The 23,976-nt window shown below is 49.7% G+C and overlaps 10 protein-coding genes across 11 annotated transcripts; 4 read left to right on the top strand and 6 right to left on the bottom strand.

Annotated features, from left to right (window-relative positions):
- The first annotated feature begins 277 nt into the window (after nt 1-277).
- FOXG_10609 (nitrogen fixation protein NifU) lies at nt 278-4,245 on the top strand. Its single transcript, XM_018390046.1, has 2 exons — nt 278-1,121; nt 1,204-4,245. Exons 1-2 carry the CDS (start codon nt 443-445, stop codon nt 1,338-1,340), a joined length of 816 nt encoding a protein of 271 aa, XP_018248427.1. The 5' UTR covers nt 278-442; the 3' UTR covers nt 1,341-4,245.
- Nucleotides 1,539-5,752, bottom strand: FOXG_10608 (uncharacterized protein). 2 transcript variants are annotated; one of them, XM_018390045.1, is made up of 3 exons: nt 5,433-5,752; nt 4,338-5,381; nt 1,539-4,291 (listed from the first exon to the last, which is right to left on the bottom strand). In XM_018390045.1, exons 2-3 carry the CDS (start codon nt 4,464-4,466, stop codon nt 2,678-2,680), a joined length of 1,743 nt encoding a protein of 580 aa, XP_018248426.1. In that variant the 5' UTR covers nt 4,467-5,381; nt 5,433-5,752; the 3' UTR covers nt 1,539-2,677. The 2 variants fall into 2 exon arrangements, with proteins under 2 accessions (XP_018248426.1, XP_018248425.1); XM_018390044.1 differs by having other exon boundaries at nt 4,338-5,752.
- Nucleotides 5,753-5,846: 94 nt separating this feature from the next.
- FOXG_10607 (uncharacterized protein) lies at nt 5,847-7,806 on the top strand. Its single transcript, XM_018390043.1, has 2 exons — nt 5,847-6,415; nt 6,463-7,806. Exons 1-2 carry the CDS (start codon nt 6,085-6,087, stop codon nt 6,888-6,890), a joined length of 759 nt encoding a protein of 252 aa, XP_018248424.1. The 5' UTR covers nt 5,847-6,084; the 3' UTR covers nt 6,891-7,806.
- Nucleotides 7,807-8,282: 476 nt separating this feature from the next.
- Nucleotides 8,283-9,399, top strand: FOXG_20335 (uncharacterized protein; the record flags this gene model as incomplete). Its single annotated transcript, XM_018400618.1, has 2 exons — nt 8,283-8,858; nt 8,908-9,399. The coding sequence occupies 2 exons, from the start codon at nt 8,283-8,285 to the stop codon at nt 9,397-9,399; spliced, it is 1,068 nt and encodes a 355-aa protein (XP_018248423.1).
- Nucleotides 9,400-12,992, bottom strand: FOXG_10604 (beta-glucosidase). The gene is made up of 2 exons (XM_018390042.1): nt 12,037-12,992; nt 9,400-11,988 (listed from the first exon to the last, which is right to left on the bottom strand). Exons 1-2 carry the CDS (start codon nt 12,104-12,106, stop codon nt 9,560-9,562), a joined length of 2,499 nt encoding a protein of 832 aa, XP_018248422.1. The 5' UTR covers nt 12,107-12,992; the 3' UTR covers nt 9,400-9,559.
- Nucleotides 12,993-14,818: 1,826 nt separating this feature from the next.
- Nucleotides 14,819-14,992, bottom strand: FOXG_20334 (uncharacterized protein; the record flags this gene model as incomplete). The annotated part of the gene is made up of 2 exons (XM_018400617.1): nt 14,819-14,899; nt 14,966-14,992. 2 exons carry the CDS (start codon nt 14,990-14,992, stop codon nt 14,819-14,821), a joined length of 108 nt encoding a protein of 35 aa, XP_018248421.1.
- Nucleotides 14,993-18,811: 3,819 nt separating this feature from the next.
- FOXG_10603 (uncharacterized protein) lies at nt 18,812-19,824 on the top strand (the record flags this gene model as incomplete). The annotated part of the gene is made up of 4 exons (XM_018390041.1): nt 18,812-19,044; nt 19,297-19,303; nt 19,479-19,515; nt 19,715-19,824. The coding sequence occupies 4 exons, from the start codon at nt 18,812-18,814 to the stop codon at nt 19,822-19,824; spliced, it is 387 nt and encodes a 128-aa protein (XP_018248420.1).
- A 795-nt stretch (nt 19,825-20,619) lies between these two features.
- FOXG_10602 (uncharacterized protein) lies at nt 20,620-21,045 on the bottom strand (the record flags this gene model as incomplete). The annotated part of the gene is made up of 1 exon (XM_018390040.1): nt 20,620-21,045. One exon carries the CDS (start codon nt 21,043-21,045, stop codon nt 20,620-20,622), a length of 426 nt encoding a protein of 141 aa, XP_018248419.1.
- A 263-nt stretch (nt 21,046-21,308) lies between these two features.
- FOXG_10601 (uncharacterized protein) lies at nt 21,309-22,466 on the bottom strand (the record flags this gene model as incomplete). The annotated part of the gene is made up of 4 exons (XM_018390039.1): nt 21,309-21,436; nt 21,512-21,847; nt 21,917-22,180; nt 22,316-22,466. The coding sequence occupies 4 exons, from the start codon at nt 22,464-22,466 to the stop codon at nt 21,309-21,311; spliced, it is 879 nt and encodes a 292-aa protein (XP_018248418.1).
- Nucleotides 22,467-23,048: 582 nt separating this feature from the next.
- Nucleotides 23,049-23,472, bottom strand: FOXG_20333 (uncharacterized protein; the record flags this gene model as incomplete). The annotated part of the gene is made up of 2 exons (XM_018400616.1): nt 23,049-23,394; nt 23,444-23,472. The coding sequence occupies 2 exons, from the start codon at nt 23,470-23,472 to the stop codon at nt 23,049-23,051; spliced, it is 375 nt and encodes a 124-aa protein (XP_018248417.1).
- Nucleotides 23,473-23,976: the final 504 nt, after the last annotated feature.

Here is a 23,976-nt window from a genome sequence, read left to right as displayed (position 1 = left end):
CAAACGGATAAATTGCCGCTCCATGTTCCATGACGATGTGTGATTCGCCTCGGCATGTCATTAGTAATGAATGTTTTGGTGTCACTGGCTGGCATCTTATCAGATGCAGACTAGTCCGGGTCCCCGGCCACAACCTAAGCTGTCGGTTTACTCCTCACCTGTGAATCCAATCGGACTGGCTTTGCTCCATTACGTTTGATGAGAACAGGAGAGCATAATACTCGACAAACAGTAAATTAATTAAAAAAACAGTAATAATAACATGAGTGCTTATAATAAAGGCAGAAGTCGGACAAACGTCAATATAAAAAGAAGTGGGAAAATAGGCGGGTCTTGAATCTGTCTCTCTCTTCTCCGAGGAGTACCGAGCTAATAAAGACGTAATGGCCGAGCAATCGAAGCTCACTGATTGGCTCTCGTCTACTCCACACCACCGCAAGCCATGGCCCGAAATCGCCATCTCCTCAAGTCCCGCCCGCAACAAGAGCATCTTTTTTTTAGCCAAACCCCCAGACTTCTTCCCTCCGTCATCGCTTTTCGCCTCCCATTCAACTTAACTCTTGATCTTGCATCACTTTCCAATCCTGCATCTTGCAACAATCCCGAGAAAAAACTCTCAACGACCTACGCACAACCTGATATCGACGACTTCGATATATCACCAAAACCCACACACACAACACATATCACAATGTTCGCTAGAGGAATTCGCGCTGTCTCGCGGCGAGCTGCTGTCGCTGCCCCCCTCGCCCGTCCTACCATCCTCCCTGCCCGCCAGATCTCTCCCGCCGTCGCCGTCAACGCTACCCGCTCCTACCACGAGAAGGTTCTCGACCACTACTCACGACCCCGAAATGTCGGCTCCATGAACAAGAAGGACAGTGATGTCGGAACCGGTCTCGTCGGCGCCCCTGCCTGCGGCGATGTCATGAAGCTCCAGATCCGCGTCGATCCTGAAACCCAGAAGATCTCCGAGGTCAAGTTCAAGACATTCGGATGCGGTTCCGCCATCGCCTCCAGCAGCTATCTTACTGAGCTTGTGCGCGGCATGAGCTTGGATGATGCTGGAAAGGTCAAGAACACTGAGATTGCTAAGGAGCTCTGCTTACCCCCCGTCAAGCGTAAGTTGCTACCCTGATATTTCGCTTACCGTTCGCTCAATTGCGGTATATTGCGCACTGTGATGCTAACTCGGTTTGATAGTGCACTGCTCCATGCTTGCTGAGGATGCTATCAAGTCTGCCATCTCCGATTACTACACCAAGAACCCCAACGCCAAGGTCAGCAACCTCAGCGGTACTGGCATGAAGCTCCCTGAGGCCGACGCCGCTGCTGCTTAAACGTGGTTGTTCGTCAAGAAAATCTCAACATAAAAAAACACGAATATTACATTGCTTTTACGCCATGTCACCATACTTGGGAAACTAGGAAATGATACCCTCTTTGAGGCAGGATGAAAAAAGAAAGTCGTTCGGAACACCAACGAAGGAGGGGGAGTCATCTTTGGATCTAGTCTGGAGTAAGACTGTCTGACGCAACACGTCTGACTGGTCTTTCCCTTCTTTATCCGCACATTCATGGGATCAGTATTTGGGAGTCAGGGGTTCTTATTTTTATTATCTGCCTAAAATCACTATGGTTGTGATTGGGCTTATTGGGGATGCGTGGAAGAAGGGGCCTGCAATTGGAGCGGGGTTGGTAGAATGAGATGAACTGTATCAAATAGCTACAAGCGCGAAATGTCAAATGTCTTCCTCAGAACAAATTCGTTGTTTCTTCGTGAGTCAGTGAAGATTGATAAGCTGTTATCTGATGGGGTGATGAATAACGGCCTCCGCGGAGATGAGCTGTCGTTGTGATGCGGCTCGTGTTATCAATCACACAATTTTCAGGGTCCATGCCTCGGTCACCGAGGTCCCTCGCTTCTTGGGTTAGACAACCTCATTTCTGGAGCCTGATGATCATCATGAGTTCTGTGAGCGCTCACCACGATTCGACTGATTCACTCCATGTACGTCTCCAGGTGATCTCTCCATAAAGCCAATTCCTGAGACCCTGTCCAATCGGTAGCAAGCGATCCTAGTCCAAATCTCGTGATTCAACCTCAAAGCTCCTTATCAATCACCCCACCAAGCATGTGCGCGAGGACAATCTTCTCGTAAAGCGACTCTATACACCAATTCAAATTTAATAACAGTCTTTTACACTTTACCTGCATTATACTACACCAGATGCACATTCAAGAAAGAAATTTAGACAACAGATCTTCTTATCCCTGCTGCAACTCATGCAAGGTCCAGTTCTGCTCAAAGAAATCCTCCGTAGCGCGTCAGCATCAGGCCATTTTCCACCAAAAAAGTAAAGCCACCGTTGCATTTCGCGGGGTAGCTCGATCGAATTGAGATATTGGGTTCCGAGGGTTTGGGAGAGGGAAATTGAGTGCCTGTGGGGGTTTTCGTATCGAATTTTGCGTTGGTGAGGATTTGGGGGCTGTGTATGGGTGGTGTAAGTGCGGATTTGAGGTGAACAACACGATTCGAGGCCAAGGCAGTTCTTGATCACATCAGCGTACTATGATTTGCTTAGGGGAATAGTTTCTGTCTATCAGATTAAACGTTCGCTCTTGGTAAACCCATGTCTATCTATATGCATGCATCGCTCGATTCACAACCCTCGACTAAGCAGCTGGCAAATGAATGCCATGAAATCCCTGTCCAATCGCAAAGTCAGCCTGTGCCCTACCCATCTCCTCCATAGTCTTGCCATTCAAGCACAGTATATATGCAGTCTCATTAACTCCATCGACAACCAGACTGAAGATGATACCATCATCTTCTTCCACCGCTCCAGGCCTTGGCACAAAGACCGGCTCGCCAGGGGTATGCCCTTCAGGTCCCGTCCATATGAACGCTTCACTGGTATCTAAGTCTGTCTTTACCAGAGCGTCGACTGAGGTTGTTAGACCGCGCAGTGAGGCGCTGTAGACGTAGCGATAGGGTTTGCCGTTGCGAAGCGGGTGAATAGTTGGGAGCTCGCCTGCGTGCGGGCTTGGGATGGCGAGGACTTCTTCTGCACTAGCGGAGAATGTTGTATCTGGTGTTGGTTTCGGGGGCAGTCTGAAGCGGTATCTTGTGAGAGTTGGTGCGCAATTCTTGTACCGGTCATTCTTGAACCAGTATTTCTTTGTAGCATCGTCGCGATCCATAAGAACATCGTAGTAGAACCCCTTGATGATGTCCATGTTTTCATACTTGGCCATATCAAAGAAGAGGTCTGTCCGTTCAGCACCATCCTCAACTTTAACCTTTTCCTCAAACGCATTGATGCTGTGGAAGAAGAAAGCAGCGGGTGTCGAGAAAGTAGCGACAAGCCCCTTTCCATGTCGTCGATCAACAACAAGCCACTTGCATTTCCTCTCTTTATCGAATGGTTTCATTGAATCGATGATATTTCCCTCCCATTGTGTCTTCAGTCCTCTCCATGCGTAGTGCGATGCTGGTATGCATATCACGACGTGGTTTTCTGTGAGGAAGAAACTATGCATGTACGCCGGTGGAACATTGAGATCAGAGATTGTAGCGAGGACCTCTGTTTCACCCGAAGCAGCGTCGACTCTGAAGATTCGATATGTTGGAACTCGGCCGAATGCAAGGTTGAAGTTGAATAAGTCTCCCGAGTCGGGGTCGCGTTGGGCGTGAGAGCAGGAACAGGGACCGCTGAGAGAAGGGTGAAGATCGTATTGCGTGGTCTCGCCCAGGGGCTGAAGAGTTGATGGGTCGATGCGACGTATGCCAGTGTAGTCTGTAGAAACAAACAGATTACTCGTGTTTACACGATGTCCAAGAGGTCCCGTCACTCCATTCGACACCTCCGTCTTCTCATCCTCCGGCACACCAGGAACATTCGCCAAAAGCGCAACATTATGATTCCCCAACTTGGGTTCAAAAACAGTCATGACCTTCGCAAAGATCCCAATACAAGGATCAGCTTTCTGTCCAAACGTCATTCCCGACCGCCATCCTTTCTTCTTCACATCAGCAATCCACTCATCAGCCTGTCGTCTTGATGAGTACCACACTTGTGTCTCGTTGTCTTCAGAAGGAATGATGTCAAAGCGATGAGTTTGTGCGAAGCCGTCGAACCAGTGTGTTGTGAAGTGTGTACCGCGGGCTGTATCTTCAACGCGACTTTGGCCGGGACCTGTGCGGTAGAGAGAACCAGCTGCCCACGAGGGGAAAGTGCCTCTGACAGTTAGGCGGAGAGGACCGCGATGTTCTTCAAGACGATCGAACTGGGAATGTTAGTTTCGGGGTTGAGAAGGATAGGGAATGACTTACGGCGGCTTCATTAGGCCACGATTTCCATGATTGGGCGAGGATGTTCTTGGTGATGTTTGAGGCGTCTTCTTGCTCATGCTCTCGGGTGCGGTGATAGACACCCGGGCCGTTGAGCGCCATATTCGGCATAGTAAAGTTTATTTGCGAAAACGTTTAAGTGAGAAATGGTTGCTCGTTCAAGGGTCTTATTTCGTTTGCGGCGATATGGTTCGTTTGCTAGGAAACAAAGATGCAAGAACAAGAGGCATGCTCTAAAGATATGTCTATAAAACAAGCGTGAAATGAAATTCAGCTCATGTGCCAAGTGAGAAACAAAGCGTTGGCTCTATACAAACACAACACAGTGCACCCTGTTTGTCTGTGTATGTTTGTTTGCAGCGCAACGCAGCGTTGGCACCGACGATGAACCTGGAAGTGAAGATTACCACTTCAAAGCTTCACTGTCGTCATTCAACTTCAAAACAATAAAACACGACTTCTTACAAATGCATCATGATAATAGGAAATTTTTAAATATGGATCTCAGACTTATTAAGTACAAAAACCCGCCCGTTGTACTCCCAATACACCACCCCCATGGGCTGTGTAAAGTCAATGACGCTACCATCAGAAAATGAAACCGGATTCCGCACTAGAGAACGAAATACCAAACCCCGACACTTCCGCATCCCCAAATCAACTCATTTTCAAAATGTCGGCACCCGAGGAGCTGAGGTTGTCGAGTTGAGTTCAGTGAGTTACTTACTTACTAGTGGTTCAATACTTTGTGCGCCTTCGCGTGTGCGGTATTGTTCCGCTCGTCGCTTGAGGGACCTATCAGAGGCTGAAAACGACGAGAGAAAGATGGCTAGTTTGGACGTTGGCGTTTAAGGGGATGTGGTGACTGCTTGTACGTGCGATACTGTGTTAGCGAAATCGAGTGTGGCTTGACGAGAGGGTGCTTCGTTGGTCTGGGCATCGTGGAGTTCTTGTTATACGGCAGGCGGGGGATTGACGACTCGAGATTCCGGTGTGTTACTCTTGGCTGGATCCTGGCGTTTATTGCTTGTTGTGCTAGATTTAGAGTAGGCTATTAGATTCCGAGGTAGCACATACTATCAGGCGGTGATGGTTTATTGTTCATGGGATTTCGATGTCGATGACAGACGTCGGCCGTTGTAGAGACCTTCCTGGTCGATATAATCAAGACCTGGCACTGGCCCTATTGAATGAGATGAGAATATATATTCATGACGAGTTATTCTCTCTGGAATCAACAAAATTGACAGCATCACTGTTACTCGGATGCGGATCTCATAAATACCAGCCTTTAGTCTGAGCAACCAAGCAAATCATGCATAATGGTCAGATGGCCCTCAAGGTATTGGATGTTTGCTTCATGGCTGACTCCATTCTATTTACAGTTTTTATCGTCTTGGCAAGCAAACAATAATTGATTTCATGATTTCATTAATTGCTTCCATGAAAACATCTGAGAGAGCATTGAAGCTAGATTCATGTCGAGGGTATTTTTGTTGAAGACCCCCAATTGTTAGTTTGATCATCCACCTCAAGATGATGAAGAAAGAAATCAAGCAACTGGGCCGGGGAGACATGCTAGGGGTTCACCCACTGAATCTGTGCTGATCTTAGTGGACACCCTTCTGAGCGTCCATCTCTTTACACGTGATTGGCCAAGCATCATCAACATCAATAATTCATCGATACCGACCGATTATCAGAATCAATACTACAAAGAAATATCACCATGTCATCTCGTACAGCAGCACCGACGATCCCGTCGTTGAAACAGTCTTTCATCACCAGCCAAACAACACTTCTTTCTCAGCCTCTCGCTCCATCCCGCTCATGGCAAGAAACCAACGACGCGTCAGATGAGGCTATCCCCGAGCGCGTTGTTCAAGAAGTCCTATATAATCTCAACCACACTATCCAGCAACATTGTCGTCGCGTGTACCCTCCGCAGGCTAGTCGCAATATTGCTGAGCAGATCAATGATGTGTATACTAAGGATGCTGAGCGGAAGGTGGGGGGTCCAACTGATACTGAGGGCGGCATTGGCAGAGAGCTAGACTTGAGTGAGTACTTCACATCAAATATGAGATCTTCAGACTGACCTTTTTAGCCGAAAATGAAGCTATAGAAGCGCTGCCCGCTTCCTGGCACTTGGAAAAAGACATCAACGACCATCCCATGGAGACTAAGCGGTATGCAGACGCTGTTCAACAACTCACTGAACTCAACGACCAGCGCAAGCAACTTCGAGAGCAAGTCGCACGGTTGAAGCGTCTTCAATATATCGTTGAGCCACTTAAGACAGATGAAAATGGTGCCGGTATTCAAGAGAATCTACTCACTCGAAACGGACCCGTTGAGAAGGAGCTCGAGAGGATGAGAATCTTATTGGCGAGAGTTGGTGGCCGTGTGCTTTCGCTACCTGAGGAAGCTCCGAATGGTGAGGCGAAGGAAGTCAGCTTGACTGAGATGGGTGCACAAGGACGCAAGAGACGTGTTGATCAGTTTCTTGCTGATGATAAAGTGTTTCCGTCATGAACGTGCATTGAGAACTGTTCACGCCAAATCTCTCAGTCCAATGACAGGCCATAACCAAAGTTTCTCATAATGTGCGGCCATGGTAAATGCGTCTGTATCCCGCAACATAGGTCACTTGTCCACTATCTCGCACATCGCGTTGTCGGGTTCGGTGGATCATCGCCGTCTGAAGTGATGCCAGGTGCTTCACAGGGAGGTGCACCCATTACACGCGGAAGAGCGAGGTCAAGCAGAGTCTAACCAACATGAGAGAAGCGAGCTTTAACTATGGAGGATGTTTCAAGACCGCCGTCGAACGTCTGGGGCAGTGAGTGAGTGTTGGGCTTGAGTTGCGGTCCGAGAGCGCGCAGTCAGCTGCTACGATCTGGGGAACTGACGCCGGTCAGTCGTCCATGTATGCATAAACTACAGGTCGTTGGACAAGGGGTTAACGTCGCCGAGGCTCAAGGTTCAAGAAATAGTCACTCATATTGCATGAAGGATTGTTCTTTAGAGACCCTTCTCGCTTATGGTGGTGATCAAGATGTTTGCTGGTATTTCTAGTTGGTGAGACCTACGAACGGTAATGGTTCAAGCCATTGATATAATTGTGGTCATATATCGAGCTCCAACGATGGTCAGCGTCAATAACTAAGAATCGGCCCCCCCCCCCTTTGAGAAGCAGTCACTCATCCTCAAGCTGACGTATCACCAACGGCCTCACTGCCGAGGCAAATAGAGGATCTCTGTTCCCAATCTGGCACTGAACTGTCTCTCTGGTACGGTTTACAGTGATAGATCCCAATGAATTGGGCCCTGTGCTACCCTTGACTCACATGTTAGCCTAAGCTTTCATCTCCCGTACACATGTAGACAATGCGTGAGACACTGTTTAGCCTTGCTGCGTCACTCTTCTCGTCAGTAGCGAATCATACGAGCCGTCCATTCAGAGCTCTTGTTAGTCAACTGTTCAACCTGTGTCGTCTGCCATACGATGTCGTGCCCAGTTGAAGGATTGGCCGTGGTCGAATACCCGAGAGTGCACAAGCCCGAGAGAGAACCAACACAGACGTCTAGTTCTAGCCAATGAACGTTCTGACGAATCTAACGGATATCTTGATGTGTATCAGTGGCTTGATGGCGATCTATTGTGCAGCGCTTGTGTCAGAAACCACCGGTTACTCATCTCACAATGGCGCCGTCGATCCTCAATGATTAGGTCAAAACACTGTAGATTGGGAATACATTGAGCCAGTGTACGTTAGATATCGATAGTGAATCCATGAAAGTTGTCAGAGAAGACAAGGCGGCCTTGACGCTTGGTCATAAATACCGGCGCAAGGGTAGGTTGGACACAGAGCATCTTACAACCTATACACTCATTCTTACACACAAATATATAACTTTGACAACATGGACCCTAGCAAACCTCAAATTTTACCTTATACTACTCTCTTACGCCGTATATACCGTGCCTTTGGCTTTAATAAGGGGTACAACTTTGTTCTTTGGTTCCTCTTCGGCGGAGCTTTTCTTGCTTTTACCCTATCCCGTTTTATATATCTCGACTTTGATGGACGACTATGTCCTAGTGAGCCACCTACCAACAGACCGTACGGTTCAAGAGGAGCTGTTCCTGGAGAATGCTACCATTACCGTCGTGGTGTCGGCAAAGCTGGTATAATCATGCATCTTGCTGGCATTCTCCCGGCAGCTGTTCTGGTGGTCTTTCAGTTTCTACCAGTTATTCGACATAGATCTCTCATCGTTCATCGAATAAATGGCTATATTGTTCTCCTGTTGTCAACAGTTGGAATGATTGGGGTCTTTATGATCGCCAGACACACTTTTGGTGGCACGTTGGAAATGCAGACGGTTACTGGTGCTGCGAGCATACTGTTTGTTACATGCATGTTGCTGGCTTACATCAACATCAAGAAGCTCCAACTTGAGCAACATCGAGCGTGGATGATCCGAGGGTGGATTATTGTGAGCCCTGACACAGAACTGGGATAATTGACTTGCTAACACTTTCAAGGCCGCTCATGTTGTCACCATGAGACTCATTGGGATTATAATGGCCCAGATTACCAGCCGAATGGATCCTTATTATACTACTACTCCATGTGCAGTCTTGGACTCAATGTTCTATCACAACAAGCCTGCCGTGGAAGCACTATACCCTGACTGCATTGGATTCTACACGGGTGAAACTCCAGACCAGCGCGTCATCATCAAGGGAACATCGGGTGGACGCCCCGACGAGATTGCAGCCAGTCTCAATAGTGCTTTTGGGGCGAGTGCCTGGCTTGCTCTGCTCATTCACATCATCGCTGCGGAGTTGTATCTTCGACTTACATCTGCTGAGAGTGAGAGATTACGAAAGGTGTCCTATAGGTGGCAGCAAAATGCTGGTATGAAGGATCCGGGGAATGCTGGGTTGACGGCGCAGAGACTTGGGGATGCGGAGCCGTGGGCATATCCTGTTGATGACCAGACGCTTTATGATGACGGGGAGAGTTGTAGGTAATGGAACGGTAATTCATAGAAAGGGAGAGGATGTGATCTTATCATATACAACTCCGTAGGTAGCTAATACGAAAAGCACAAGATGCCGTTGACACAATGAGCGAGTGAAGCATCAGATCATACTGAATCGAAGCATTAAACGACTACCTACAGCTCCTTCATTATATACCAGACCACCAGTATGTCTCATCAACCTTGAATGAGCCCTTGAGTGCCTTATCGGTCACAGCACTGCTATCGCTGATAATAACCTCGTACTCACCAGCCTCGACACACCACTTGTCTTTCTCCTCATCAAAGTAAGCAGCGGTATATTTCTCCAACTCGGTGATAGTCACTGTCTTGGACTCGCCAGCATCTAGCTCAACCTTTGCGAAACCTTTGAGCTCCTTAACGGGACGGTTCACCTTGGCGGCTTGCATCGGGCGCACGTAGAGCTGCGCAACTTCTGCACCGCGCACGGAACCTGTGTTTTTGATGATCACGCTTGTGGTAAGCTTGCCTTCGTTGGAGGAAACATTGAGGTCTGAGAAGGCAAAGGTGGTGTATGAGAGACCGTGGCCGAAGGGGAAGTTGACCGCACGGTCGGCAAACTCGTAGTATCGGTATCCCATATACACATCCTCACCGTAAAGTGTTCGCCCGGCTTCAGTTCGGAAATTAAGGAATGCTGGGACATCGGTTAAGCGCTTAGGGAAGCTCAGTGATAGCTTGCCAGATGGGTTGGCATCACCGAAGAGAATATCCGCGATGCAGTTACCCGTCTCATTACCACCATACCACGCCTGAATCACAGCAGGGACTTCATCCAGCCAGGGCATCTCCTCCGGCGTACCAGTCTGCATAACAACAGCCGTCTGTGGATTCGCGGCTGCGACAGCGGAAATGAGCTCATCCAAAGCTCCGGGAAGCTTCATGCTCTCACGGTCGGAGCCCTCCGTCTCCCAGTCCGAGTTGAGACCAGCACAAATAATGACCTGATCATGCTCCTTAGCGAGAGCGACAGATCGCTCGATTTCCTGCTTCGTATCGATGACCTTTGATGCGCCGACGCGAAGAGATCCGTGGCCGACGACGGGGTTGTCCAGCTTGAGGGTGAAGCTTGGGGCTGAGGCAAACTCAATTCTGATCTTGTACTTCTCGCCCTTCTTGAGGTCCTTGCGGCCGAGCTCTTCGCGGGTCGCTGTGCCGAAGAACGCGTCGCCGGCGATTTGCTTGGTCGAGTTGTCGACGACAAGCTCGTCGTTGACGTAGAGGTTGGCAGTTCCGCAAACGATGACGCCAAACTCGTACGTGGAGTCTTCTTCTACTTCTAGAATGCCTTCAAGGTTTGCGAACCAGAGGTCTTCGAGCTCAGAGTTGTAGTAGTCAACGAGGTGCATTTCCGACTTGGCGAGCCACAGCTCGTCGACGGGCTTGCGGGATGAGTCGCTGGGTGGCTTGTTGTACACCTTCCAGCTCATACCAGCCTTACCGTCTTCACCCTTGGTCTGGCTTCCCAGTAGAGGACTCAGCTTATGTGTGTATGCGCCGATAGTGTAAGCAGGCTGGCTACCGAGCTTTTCAGCGATACCATCGTAAGGTGTCACAGCGTAGTAGGCAGCTAGAGAGGCAGAGCCACCGCCGTGATAAGTTGCAACCTTGGCATTAGGTCCAATGACCAACGTTTTCTTATCCTTTGCCAACGGAAGCAGGCTCTTCTCATTTTTGAGGAGGACAATACTCTCGTTTCCTATCTTGCGGAGAAGAGCGGCTGTCTCAGGCGTATCGAGTGTCTTCTCTGGGCCGTTCTCCTTAACGCCAGAGGCTGCGCACTTCTTGACAAACTTGAGGACCTCTCGGGCGCGGTCGTCAATAACATGTCCCCAAACTTTCTCACAAGCAGCTGCAAAGTTGAGGACATCGCCTCGCCAGCGAGTAGGACCGGGCATCTCAAGATCAAGACCAGCTTTGATGGAGTCGGTGACGCTGTATGTGCCGTACCAATCACTCATGATTAGACCCTCCCAGCCCCATTCTTCACGTAGCATGTCGTTCAGTAGCTTCTTGTTCTCGCTGCAAGCAGTTCCGTTGACACCGTTGTAAGATGTCATGAACGCACCGGGCTGTGAGTCTCGTACAACCAGCTGGAAGGGAAGAGCGTAGATCTCACGGAGTGCACGCTCTGTGATAATAGCTTGAACACTCATGCGCTTGTGTTCTTGATCGTTGCATACGAAATGCTTAATTGTTGATTGCACTCCTGTGCTCTGGATTCCACGAACAAGCGCAGCGGCACCCAGACCAGCGAGGAAGGGGTCCTCGCCTATAGACTCAAAACCACGGCCACCAAGAGGCGAACGTTGCATGTTAATAGTAGGACCGAGGATTACATGAGCACTCTTTCCAATTGCTTCTTCACCCATCTTCTTTCCTGCTTCTTCAAGCAGTTCTTGGTTGAAGGTTGCACCAAGGCCGGTGCCACAGGGAAAGCATGCTGCTGGGATACCGTTGAAGAACCTAGTGCCTCTTACACCGTTGGGGCCATCTGATAGACGGAGAGATGGGACTCCATGCTCTGGGAATGACTTTGTATGCCAGAAGTCAATTCCTGTGGAAATGTTAGCTGCTGTTGTTTCCATCATGTGATGCTACTAACCTGCCAGCAGAGAGACCTTCTCAGCGAGAGACAGTTTCTTTAGGACCTCCTCGACGTTGATATCAGCCATTTTGATTACGATTCCAGAGCCTGATTCACGGTAAAAGCAAGAATAATGAGAAAATAATTCAATTGACAGGAATCAGCTCCTCTGGTCGACAGATAAATACTCGCGCCCTGAACAAGCTGGAGAACCTGCCTGGGTAAATGACAACCCCGCAGCAACTCGGGTGTCTATTCTGCCTGATACATATGCATCCGTCGGGTGAGAGAAGAGCTCGTTCTCTTCTATCATTTGCCAATCGACCAGATCAGTTCCTTCTCATGATACCAGATGAGCATCTAGTTGGTGGTGAAGCCCCACGGATGATGAGCTTCTTGGACTCTACCCGTGGTTTAACCGACATTTCCTCCAATCATAGAGCGTATCGACAGGAGCTCATTCCAGGTTATCGCTTCGTCGGGACGAAATTCCGTCTCGTAAACCTCGGGCAAAAACAACACGAAGCGGGGGATATCATCATATGGCGTCTTCAATAACCATGAGATACGTGATGCCAGAGTTGAACCGATGGAAGGAGTCGAATGAACTGATCATGTGAGGAATCACGTGGCGGTGATGCTTTGGAAGGTTGGTGGAAGGTGGGAACAACGCGGGGCTGAGCTTGTCTTCACCTCGGCAGGGGCAACTCTCACCTCGATCAATACCCGAGATTTCCACCTCTCAAACTCGGATAACAAAGGGACCCTGATGAATCCGGCACCGAAGATCGTGCTTTTTCCGATGGATCCTTCAAGATCCGACTACTGTACGGTACTTTTCCACACTTACTACCAACAAATTAAACGGGCCGAGATTTAGCAGCAAACAAAGAGACACAGGCCAAGACCCGATCACTAATAGCAGCGGTCCGTTACGATCCGGCAAATGAACCAACATGTTTGCTTTATCTCGCTCCCAAGTCCATGGTATCGTCGCCGCCCCAGGGCCCAGGCACGAACGGAGGGGCGGTGGTTCCGCTGAGCCTAATCGTAGCAGGTCCACATAGAGCCTTCAAGGCTTCAACAGAAGAACCACGGGAGATGAGAGCTTTGGGAATAGCTACAGTCTTCTCCGTTCCGAAGAATCTCCGATCAAGACGGCGCCGATTGCACCCGGCCCGAACTTATCGGACTCGGGCCGGAAGATACCCGGTCCCACGCAGCGAGACCGTCGACCGCGCTATGTATGACGAGTAAATGGTGGCAGATGAGACGAAGAAACCTCTTCAGCCATCATACACGGCAATCGAGTTCTCATCCTCCATCCCGATTGCTTTTCGATTATCTTGACCACTATCACGTATTTTGCAGATCGAATTGTCACCATGATCCGTACGAACTGCCCAGACTCGTGCTGTACTGCATTCACATGTATCCAACGCCGTGTAACCCGGATTAGACCAGCCGTGGCAGAGTTTTGGGTTCCTGTTTCCTGGGACTAGGCTGAGTCCAGATCACCCCGCGGCATTCACTAACGTGGAACTAAAGCCTTGGCTTTGCTTTCAACTTGCAGGATGGATACACTGGATCAACCAAGTACTGGTCTCAATCTCATGATTACTCGGCTTTCGCTCCGACCGTGACGCATCATGGCTTCAGGGACACTGACACTGACGACTGACACGACAAGCCTTCTCGCAAAACCACCAATGGACAGATGCCATGCCTGCCGCAGGAGAGTTAAATTACTACCGCCATTTGCGCTACAAGCGGCATTTGTTGCGCTTGTGGCTGCCTTGCGGTTACCCAGGTACCAATGGTATCAAGACTTCGTTTGACTCTTGTCATGAATATAAAGTTTGAAGCAAACATATGACTCTGTAGAGTATCACGGGTGTGCATAAACAGCAACACTCTATCACGAATTGCTCACTTAATTTGATCTCGCGTCGTGCTAGGGTTGCTGTTCGCTGGGGTTCGTTGTCGAAGATCAAACCTGGCCGGGCCTCGAGGATCTGGTCTCAAGTGGCATGCATAGCTTGGAAGTGAGGCCTAGGGGTCTGCGACGAAATGACGGCAACGTTCTCTAGGCTGATGTTGCAGTTGATGCCTAGGGATGTTCTGCCACCAATGGGCTGTCTTCATACACGCTTTTGGCGCTGTCCCATGAGTGTGACATGCGGACCGCCATGTGGGATCGAAAGTATGTTTGCATGTATCCGTGACCCCAACATCTTGCACGTTTCTTGGCCTGAGTGCCGGCGTCTAGTGACAAGACTAGTTATCAATAAGTGAAAGGGTCTGAAATTAGGAAAACGAGCAGGACAAGATGAAGACGAATTCGAGATGGATGTTAAAGCGGGTCGTGGAATGAAGTTACGGAGCTTGGATATCGGCATCTTTCTTCCCCGAAACAACCCTTGCTCAAATCATCGACGGCCCCCGTTGATTTGACATCGGTCGTTGAGACCCACGATAAGTCCCACAAGGCCACCGAATAGCTCTCCAATCCGGTGTTCCTCGCGACCGAGTCCGTCCCACGCCAAGAGCCTTTGGTCGAAGCCATAGACCGTGAATGGACATGATAGATCATTATCCCGCTAACAACGATTGGCGACGAGAGCTTCATGTTCGAGGGTTGCATAGACTACTGAAAGACCTCAAATGGCGGGTTGCAGTCGGAGCGTGCTTCCCGGTATTCGGACACTTGGTTCGGTATCTTCAGGCCCAATCACTGATGAAAGTGCCCTGAACGGGGAGACTGGGAATGAAACGGCCAGCACCACCAACCCGTCTTTGATCAAGGCTGAGCTACGAGCTCCCAGAGCACAAGCTCCTTCCTGTCTCTGTAAGCCTCACAGAAGCCAGGTTTCAGCCACAGCTGAATGAGTAAAGCATAACGAGGATAGGCTCAGTCGCGCGGATTACAACCAGTTGGGTTTCTTACCGCGTTGACGATGATCTTCAGAGACATGCACTCTTGTTGGTCATGGAATACGGCACTTGAGTACTTCAGACCGCTTCCAGAATTGATGCGACAGTCCACCAAGTCACACATGTGTGAAAGCTCGTGTTTCCTGTCCAATCCCGGCTTACCAGAATGAAGCCCTCCAACTCATGGGTTTCATTTGCTGGCATGCTTATCATTGCGACGCTTCCAAGGAAGCTTGCATATCTTACAGGCAATAGCGCATCCTGACAGAATACAATCATCTCACGGAAAAAGAAAATCTCATCCTTACGGCCGAAGAACATTGCAAAAGGACTATGGTACATGTCTTGGCGGTTCATCCGTTTGGAAAGATTTCTGCCAAGACTGACTCTCAAGGCTGCAAGGTGAGACAGCCTCCCAGCGCGAATTCATGCCGCTGGGTACCAGCCCCGAATAAACCCTGTTCCCGCTATCGAAGAACATCATCAGCCACATATTTTCCATCCTCATCGTCGCGGTGTGGGAGAATATGATGGTGGGCGCCTCATCCGAGGTGCTTACTGAATACAGAATAAGATAAAAGTCAAATTGGTGTACGGAAACAACATGAGGACAAATGGAAGCTTCTGTACGTTCGGTCCAGCCCTGCCGCGCACGCGTATCACCTCGTCCACATGGCTTGCCGCTGTGCAAACAACAACCATCAAACTTTGTCGGTCTAGCTTACGAAATGCCCCGTCTCTTTTGGCAGATGAGATGGAGACACGGAGGATTTTTGACACACGAGTATCGAGTACTTGAGATACTTTGTCCTTGACCCCCTTTTTTACATTCGAGCGACCCCATTACATCGCATGGTTGGCGCCTCGCCACGTGCCTGGTAGCAGTGAGGGCGTGCATCAAAGATTCAGATGCTGCAAGAACAAACTCTATTGTCTTCTGCAGTTGGTTCGAGAAGAACCTTGCTGTCAGCCACACTCAGCCACAGCAAGTACCTATTCCATGATGAGGGTTTCATAAAACATCGAAGGTTTTACGTATGAGATATCAACAGAGGATGCAACACTTCCTCGGGCCTCGTGAACGAAAGCGGCGGATTCTCCTTTCGTTGAGTAATGAGAACAGCAGTCGGTCTCTTTTCCTCCAGCCATGTCTGTGCAACGCAGGGGCCTTTTTTCAGACTCTAGTTGTGTCTCCTGTCACCTCAGTCCCTTAAGGCCCCATCCATGCTTGCCTCGTGGTTTTTAGGTACATAGATGGAGCTAACTGATCTGGTCTCTTAGTTCTTCTGAAGGGCGATGGGAAGTTGGGCGATCCACTTGCGTCCAACCTCATCTCGACATACTCGCAAATCGTGCCGCTACTCAACTAATCCCTGGCTTGAGGCCTAATTAAGATCATGGGCTCAATGGATATCCGGCTCATACGTCTTGGCGCAGCTATTCACATGGTTGTTTCTTTTTCTGACTGCACATCACTTCACCGTCTAGCAATTTTAAGCAGCCGCGCATGAGTGATATGCCGAGACGTTATTTGCTGATAGGTTGAATGAGATATTCTAGGGCCCCTACTAGCGTCATGATCTCCCAAACCCCTGTCAGAAAATCCATGCAGGCCACGTCCACTCAGTCTCAGTGCGAACGGGGGGTCCATGGCGAATGGCCCAGGGGTCGTTGCAAGGCCTGTAATTTGCAGCCAGGATTATCCCAACGGCTCGAGGCGGATCGCCATATTCAATTCTACACCACGATATTAGTCAAATGACTTTTTTATGATGTGCTGGCAATAGCAGTGCCGTATCTGTGCATATGACAGTGTACAAAGGACAGTACAAGAACGACGATCAAGCAGCGGTATAGGCGCTTTTCCTGGCCTCGCATTTGCCAGTTCTCGAGGAAAGAATGTCATCATTGCAGAAGACAACCACAGATAATGCAACTCTATAACTGATCGGGGAACCGCAACAACCCCTGGGCGCGGCAAACTCAATCTTGGACCTTCAACTCAGGCTTCTCTCTAGTAACGAACGAGCCAACAGATTGATTTGAGGGTATAATTACGGTGATTAAACTCTACGAATTATGGCATCTCTCAAGTCAGCCCCAAGAGAATTTGGCTGGTATTAGTCCGTTTTGAGCCATGTGTGTCTGTGTGGTTGCATGGTTGACACGACAGAAACGGTAACAGGACGGAATTCGACGCTGACGAGGACACCATTAGAGAAGAGATGGAGACAACAGACTGACGCCTTTGTTCGTCAGGACTTCCTTCCATCTTCTTTTGACGTAGCATGTCTCACTGTTCGTTACTCCTGCATGAGGACCCCCATCCTGCAGTTCCAAGACCCCCCTTGGAGCGTCGATGATTCCTCGATCACAGCACCTCACTTCAACCTCTGACTTCCATGGAAAAGAAGCTGCAGCAACCTTCTAGCGCAAACTCTATAACCCTACAGAACCCCTTGATTCTGCAACTCTAGCGTCCTCGATAAATTCAGCCTGTCATATACCGTTATTTGTCTAATAGTTCTCCACACCTCGGACCGCTTCGCCCTCTTTAGTTAGACGCATTTGTTCCAACTCAACCCAACCATCTTCGTCTTTCAGTCAAGAGGAAACGGTGCAGCAGTTGAAGTTGGAGGCAAGACAGTACGTACAGGACTTTGAAGCGCTGTGAGGTACGGTACCCTTTTCACCCTCCCTCCTGAATTGCTCTGCATCCACACAACACGTGCCGATGTCATTCTCTCCTGCAGATTGGCCTTGCATTGGCTTCGATCACCCTTCTGAGCAGTCTTCCAGGCCCCTTCTAGGTTTTCTAGCCCTGGAGCTGATCTGCTCCCTTCTCACGGCGCAACATGTTGCGGTGTACAGGGCAGTACAGCACAGCACAGCACAGCACAGCGCATTGTACATTGTGCATCCCACACATCTGGGCGTCTTCACCGCAAACTGGGCGTCAGACGTCAGATGCAGGTCATTGTTGTACATACAGGAGCTTGCCGCCTTAACGACAACGGGGTCTGAATTGCGATGAAAAATTGAAACAAAACAATTAAATGCCCGCCCTTTGCGTGAAGAAGGGCTCAGACAGGCCAAGCCACCTACGCAATAAAACCCTGAGCTGCTGCTGTCAGTGTCTCACGGGACTGTTGCTTCATTGCACCGCTTGGTTGGGAAATGCCTGTGCGCCCCTTCTGCTGGCGAAGTGCATACTCGGAAGGGGAAAGTCGCCTACAGTTCAGAAGAGCAGGATAGCAATGGCCAACTGAAAGTTGGGGGATATTTGGTGGCCGATCTTCAGTGTCACCAGTTTCACTTTCAGCGTCAGTGCAGGCCTTACCTTGAGGCTTCAGGTGGAAGTCAGATGCAGATGCGGGGGGGACTTTTTAGTGCCCATTGTTTCCCGCGAGAACAACCCGGTCGGTATCTTTTGGGTTTGTCTATCACTGCAAGGTACTTTACTTTGAGCCAAGCAATTGCGTGAAGAGGACTCTGTTTCGCCCTCTCCGACTGACCGTCGTCTTCTTCCGATGGTCGGTGGTACAAACCGCCGTTGACGAATTGAGGCTCGAGCCGCAATGTAGTACAATCGCTTCTTTGCTTTTGCCTGTTGCCAATCGAGAAAAACGTCCGACGGGATCACGGAAACAAATAGAGTTTCCGCGAAACATAACGTTCAAGGCTGTTTTACGCCCTTATTTCACGGAATCTAGACGGAACTTCCGCGAAGAATGTCTATTACGTAGCTCCGGAGGGCTGAGACTCTGCTGTGTGTGTGTGTGCCTCTCAGCCTCTATCTCTCATATTGAGTGTGTCGGTGTCGGTGTCGGTGTCGGTTTGTCGGCGTCGTACCGATAATATGGAAATCACCGTTTTGGGCATACAAGACCGTGACGCCACCCCGACTTTTGAGAAGAGACAAGAGAAACGGCACGGCACAGGACGGAACATTTACCTCGGAGCTCTGCTCAAGTCTAACCTGAGACTAAACTTTGTGCTTGCTTCCTCGGAATGGCAAAAGTCCATGTTTAGAATACGCATGTGGTCGTATGAGATTGTGTCAAGCTGTCATTGCGAGACATGGGCCATATGGTAAGGGATGGGCCACGTGCGTGTCCATGCAGTTTCGCCACGATCTTTTACAAGATTGGAAAAACTTGTACTTGTGAACGTGGGAGGCAAAAGCAAGTATCTCAAGTCACTGTACTTGGTATTGTTGCGGCTCAAAGTTGCGAATTTTCTCTGCTCGAGATCTTCCGCAAGGGGCTCGAGCAGTGATATGTGCGATGCAACTGAGAAATGATATAGTTGTAGTCAAGGTGGACAACTGACGTCTTTCGGCAGGGCGAAAGTAAGCTACGCGGTGAGCATTATCATCGGTATCAGGTATATCTGCTCCAAGACTTCAAGGTGAGATACCAACTAACGACAACATGCCTGTCGTTGCTGGAACAGCTTTTACCCCTTCGTGCATAGGGGGATAATCAACTAGACTATTAGCAGTATAAGCGCTGGACCGATATCAGATATCCTCTCCCTTGTCTGTGGGTTTAACCATACACTGTAAGTGGGGGACCCTCAGACTGCCCAATGCTCGACACCCCTCCCTCTTTTGGACTCTGAGCCATGTACGTGACGGGAACATGGTGGTGGAGATGCATTTCGATGTAACTCTCCTACATATGTAGAAGACGCTTACCAGTAAAGAAAAGAGAAGGATAATTTTAAAAAACAACAACACTACATACATACATACATACAGCACAGTACAGCAACGGACACACCCTGGTAGATATGGGAATATACTATCAATTACAGGTCGAAATTGGACAAGGGTCTATGCAGGGTTTTGGAATGTCATCGACCATGTAAGCGTATGGGGTAAAATGAAACCAGAGGATTTTCATCGTCGGGCCCGCCTGCTAGTCAAAAGATAGATGCTCGTAGTAGAAGTTGCAATCACGATCCATGGGAGGAAGAATTGAGGCCAGAGTGTGAGAATCCAATGTGTGTATCTTGATTCGTTAAAAGTACCTAGTAAGAACATGGGTAATACCATCTTACACCCAGTAATGCATGTCAAAAAACACCTCTAGAAACAAGAACCCCATATCGCCAAAAGTGAATTTCCTTAGATTTGTCCCAATGCTTGTGTGTGTGTGTGTGTGTGTGTGTGTTCCAAATTGCACGCCTCCGTCCCTTTCCTGTTTAAGTGTACATGTCTAGTAACAATGTAGCTTTTCCCATAATGTTAACAGTACAGTAAGAAGTATAGTATGGCCGTTAGAGATGTTGTGGGGTACTTTGATTCCTCCTCTAAAAGTTTCATGTCATGTCATGTCATGATTTGTTTTTTTTTTTGTTTTGTGAGAAGATGATGACGATGTAGTAGTGGTAGTTGGTAGAGTAGGTATGTGAATGTGTGGGATGGGGCATGATCGACGTGGGTTGGAGCAGGATAGAGACTTGCCGCGGCGGATAGTCCCAGTACGCGGTAAGTTTTTGGATCGACATTCTGTGGTGCCGTGTTAACCCACGATGTCATGACATGCCTTACAGCATGTGATCCATGATACAAGAGTCGAATCATGTGAAGTGAAGGTGAGGTAAGGTGAAGAGTCATGTCAAAGTGAGAGAGGTGTGGTCGATCCCCATCAGACAGGCTTTCTACTCCAGAGCCACTAGCCCGCAAAGCTCAGGGTATCGTTGGGCAAAGGTCTCAGCCAGGCGCCAGTTTGAACCGTTCATGGCATGGGCCATGAGGGCATCCGTGAGCCCAACGTGGCCCGTCTGCGGATCTGTGACTAGGCCGTCTAGCGGCTGATAAGGCCAATTGACAAGGCGCAGCGCGTCGAAGTAGACCCGTTGAAACTCGTCTGTAGCGTAGAGGTCCTGTCGCTCGATGGCGGCCTCGCGCAGACTGCCCCAGAGGAGCAGATCGAGCCATTGAGGGTGCGGAGTTGTCAGTTGGCGCTCTCGCGGCACGTAGTCTTCACATAGTCGCGCGCGTCTCTCTGGAGTAGGCTGCACGAGCCAACAGATCATGGTTTGCAGAGGCGCAAAGATGGCGATGCGCTCAGTCAGTCGTGTCATTCCTGCTGTGTCGATAAGGCTGCGGATGAGGTCGGTGATGGGATGAGGTGAGCAGGCGATCTGACCGTGGCTATCATGGCCGCGAAACAGTGAGCGTACGTCTATCTGAGGGGGGCCAAGAGTGTGAGCTAGTGACTCTGCGGTGATCATGCGACGGCAGTCCTGGAGGAAGCCAACTAAGAGCTCATCGAAGCGACAGGCCGGCGGAGTGGTGAGAACGGGCCCAGATCCCGGCCAGGATGAGCCCGGTTGAGTTTGGCCCTTCAATGGACCGAGGACTGAGCCTGGGGGTAGTAGACGGGATACATGTTCCAGGCGGGCTGCTGCTGTTGAGCCATGTAAGTATGGGACACGGGCTGAAGCGAGGGGTTGCTGAGGCGGAATCCGGCGTCTAGACACTGAGTGTGATTAGTCTCCTGTCTTGAAAGCGAGTGTGAGATTGCTGGGTGATGCTGGGTGACCGTACCGTGAGAGTCAACATCTTCATACTCCATCTTGATCACATCCTTGTGAGCGTGGCCCACGCTGATGCTGGAAGAGCTTGTGTTGTTTGAGGGCAGCAGCGAGGTAGGCACGCTTGTGGGAATGTAGCCGGCGCTGTAGTCGTCGGCAGATGAGGAAGGGCTTGAGACGTTGGAGGGGACGGGGCAGGGAACTGTGCTGGCCCATGACTCGCAGTTGTTAGGGAGGGGGACATATTGCTGTCCATAGTCGGGGATGGGGCTGTAGTCGCCAGAAGGGAAGGGGGAGCCGCGAGGACTGGGGATGGCACCGCTGCCTGTGCTGAGGTTATCATCGTATACTGAGGGGCTGGTCAGAATGCTGTTGTGTGGTGACGAGGACGTCGGGATGGAGACAGAGAGAGCCGTACCAGGTGCAGAGTAAGGCGACGAGGTCATTGAGACGCCCATGTTCTCCTTGAGTCGCATAAGCTCCTCCTCGAGCGCCTGGTTCCGTCGCAGAAGCTCCTGGACTGTCTGATCACGGCTCTGCTTGCTCTTAAGGTCCTCCAGCTCGCGCTCCAGGCGGTCAATGTGCTCCTTGGTTCGCGCCCGGATAGCCCTTTGAGCCTCTCGGTCGTTGGCTCTCTTGCGCGCGAGTTGTGAAGGTGTGAGGGTAGAGACGCTTCGTGTGCCTGTTTTTGTTGCGTGTCAGTTAGTGTTGATCATGGGTATATAAATCGAATTGCTTTGCTGCGTAGGCGCGATGTATGCATGTTTGTTTTTTGCTTTTTCTGTCCCGCGTGGCTGGTTAGGTTTTGTTTACTTACCCTTTCGCTTAGAGCTCTTTGCGGGCTCGGCTGATGATGAGCGGACCATGTTGTCGGTGTTGTTGTTTTGTGAGGAGTAGGTGATTGTGCGTGAGTCGGGTGAAGTAGAGTAAGGCATAGACGACGGTGACGAGGTGGGCGATGCGATCATGTCAAGTCAAGTCGAGCTGAGTTGACAAGATAAAGTATGTATGTGGATGTGAAGTGGGTATATATATATATATATATAGAAGGCCCTTATACAAGTATGAAGGATGAAACCTCAAGTCAAGGTGAGGAAAGGAAGGGTCCCTGGATGGTGTATATATGTAAGTGAGGTGAGGTGTGGTGAATGGGTTTGAGTTAGGATGAGATGAGATGGTAGTAGTAGAAGCTGTTGAAGTCTGTGGAGTCCTTGTAGTCTTAAGTCAAGGTCAAGGTCAAGGTCGTGCAAGTAAGTGTTCGCATGGAGATCGGCCCAGCTACGCTACTGTACTAGAGTTGATCGACGAGGGACAAGGGGTGTTGTTTATAACCATTTTCCTTATAGCGTCTCTGGCGTAGAACAACGAACGAACCCATCCTCTTTTTTCTTTTTTTTCGCCTTGGAGAAGGTGTATGTCCAACGGAGGAGGCGTGCTCGACGTGTACGTACTCTCATGACGGACCCTTCAGGCATGGCTAGGCACACCCCCTAGAGTGGGAGGCCATCGTGCTCCCTGTTGGTATTAGTGTTAGCGTTGGTCCATCCGGCTCATGGCCATGGGTGAGCGAGTGAGCAATGGAACAGCAACAACAAGGCTGGTAGAGCGTGGGTCCTTCTGGTACGTGCTGGAGATGGAGCTGGTCCTGTTGCTGGTGCTGGTCCTGATGCGCGGTCCGGTGCGCCACGCTTCTTCTTAGGTTGGCTGAGTTTGAATGAGTGTACTTTGAGCTTGTACTGAGGACCTCGAATGTGTACATCCTCCTCAAGAAACTCTTCTTCTTCGTCTTCTTCTTCTTCTCCGGTTTGGGGTGGCTTGTCCCTGCTTCTCGAGCGTTTCTTGCTTATTGTCTCTTTCGGCCAACCCAATTCTTCTTCAACGTCGTCGATAGGCAGACTTTCAGAATAGCATTTCGAAGAATGTCCAGTTTTTCATATCCACAAACCAGACATGACCGTAGACATTCAATGGCATGGTCTCGTCTGGCCTGACCTGGCCTGACCTTGATTTGACCCAATAACCAATTCCTCCTCCCCCCTCTCAATTGTCTTCAATGGTAGGATAACAACACTACAGCAAGTAAACTCGGCGGGTCCCATCTTCCTCGTGGCTGTGATTCCAAGATTGATTGACGCTCCACTGCAAGCTCTCGGACCCTTTCTCTTTGCGCTGAGCTGAAACAGAAGCCTCGCTCGAGGGCCGCCCTCTACCCGTCAAGATTAATTCGTGTCTCTCGCCTTCTATTGTACTGCAAACGGGTAAGAAGACCACGTTGTGTCCTTGAAGATTCAATTCGTATATCGATTGTGAACCCTGCCGGCCTGACTTGGTAAAGCAAGTTATTCGTAATTATTCTCCTCGCCTTGACAACACGGTAACCAGTTATAAGGCTACCCCGTTCTATGTGGAACGGGTGGCGTATTTGGCTCGGATGCGATCCGAAAACAACCACACACCGATGTGCTTTTTTTCGCTTTT

This window comes from Fusarium oxysporum, chromosome 7, assembly GCF_000149955.1.
Source record: "Fusarium oxysporum f. sp. lycopersici 4287 chromosome 7, whole genome shotgun sequence".
In the NCBI taxonomy this organism is placed as follows: domain Eukaryota; kingdom Fungi; phylum Ascomycota; class Sordariomycetes; order Hypocreales; family Nectriaceae; genus Fusarium; species Fusarium oxysporum.
Note: the sequence above shows the minus strand (reverse complement) of the source record. Positions and strands in the feature narration are given on the sequence as shown.

Excerpts from the sequence above, each read along its gene's own strand:
- FOXG_10609 (XM_018390046.1), top strand. The coding sequence starts at position 443 with ATGGCCCGAAATCGCCATCTCCTCAAGTCCCGCCCGCAACAAGAGCAT. Across the intron at positions 1,122-1,203 it reads CTGCTTACCCCCCGTCAAGC|TGCACTGCTCCATGCTTGCT; the intron begins GTAAGTTGCTAC and ends TCGGTTTGATAG.
- FOXG_10608 (XM_018390044.1), bottom strand. The coding sequence starts at position 4,466 with ATGCCGAATATGGCGCTCAACGGCCCGGGTGTCTATCACCGCACCCGA. Across the intron at positions 4,292-4,337 it reads CGTGGCCTAATGAAGCCGCC|TTCGATCGTCTTGAAGAACA; the intron begins GTAAGTCATTCC and ends TAACATTCCCAG.
- FOXG_10607 (XM_018390043.1), top strand. The coding sequence starts at position 6,085 with ATGTCATCTCGTACAGCAGCACCGACGATCCCGTCGTTGAAACAGTCT. Across the intron at positions 6,416-6,462 it reads TGGCAGAGAGCTAGACTTGA|CCGAAAATGAAGCTATAGAA; the intron begins GTGAGTACTTCA and ends TGACCTTTTTAG.
- FOXG_10604 (XM_018390042.1), bottom strand. The coding sequence starts at position 12,106 with ATGGCTGATATCAACGTCGAGGAGGTCCTAAAGAAACTGTCTCTCGCT. Across the intron at positions 11,989-12,036 it reads GAAGGTCTCTCTGCTGGCAG|GAATTGACTTCTGGCATACA; the intron begins GTTAGTAGCATC and ends ACATTTCCACAG.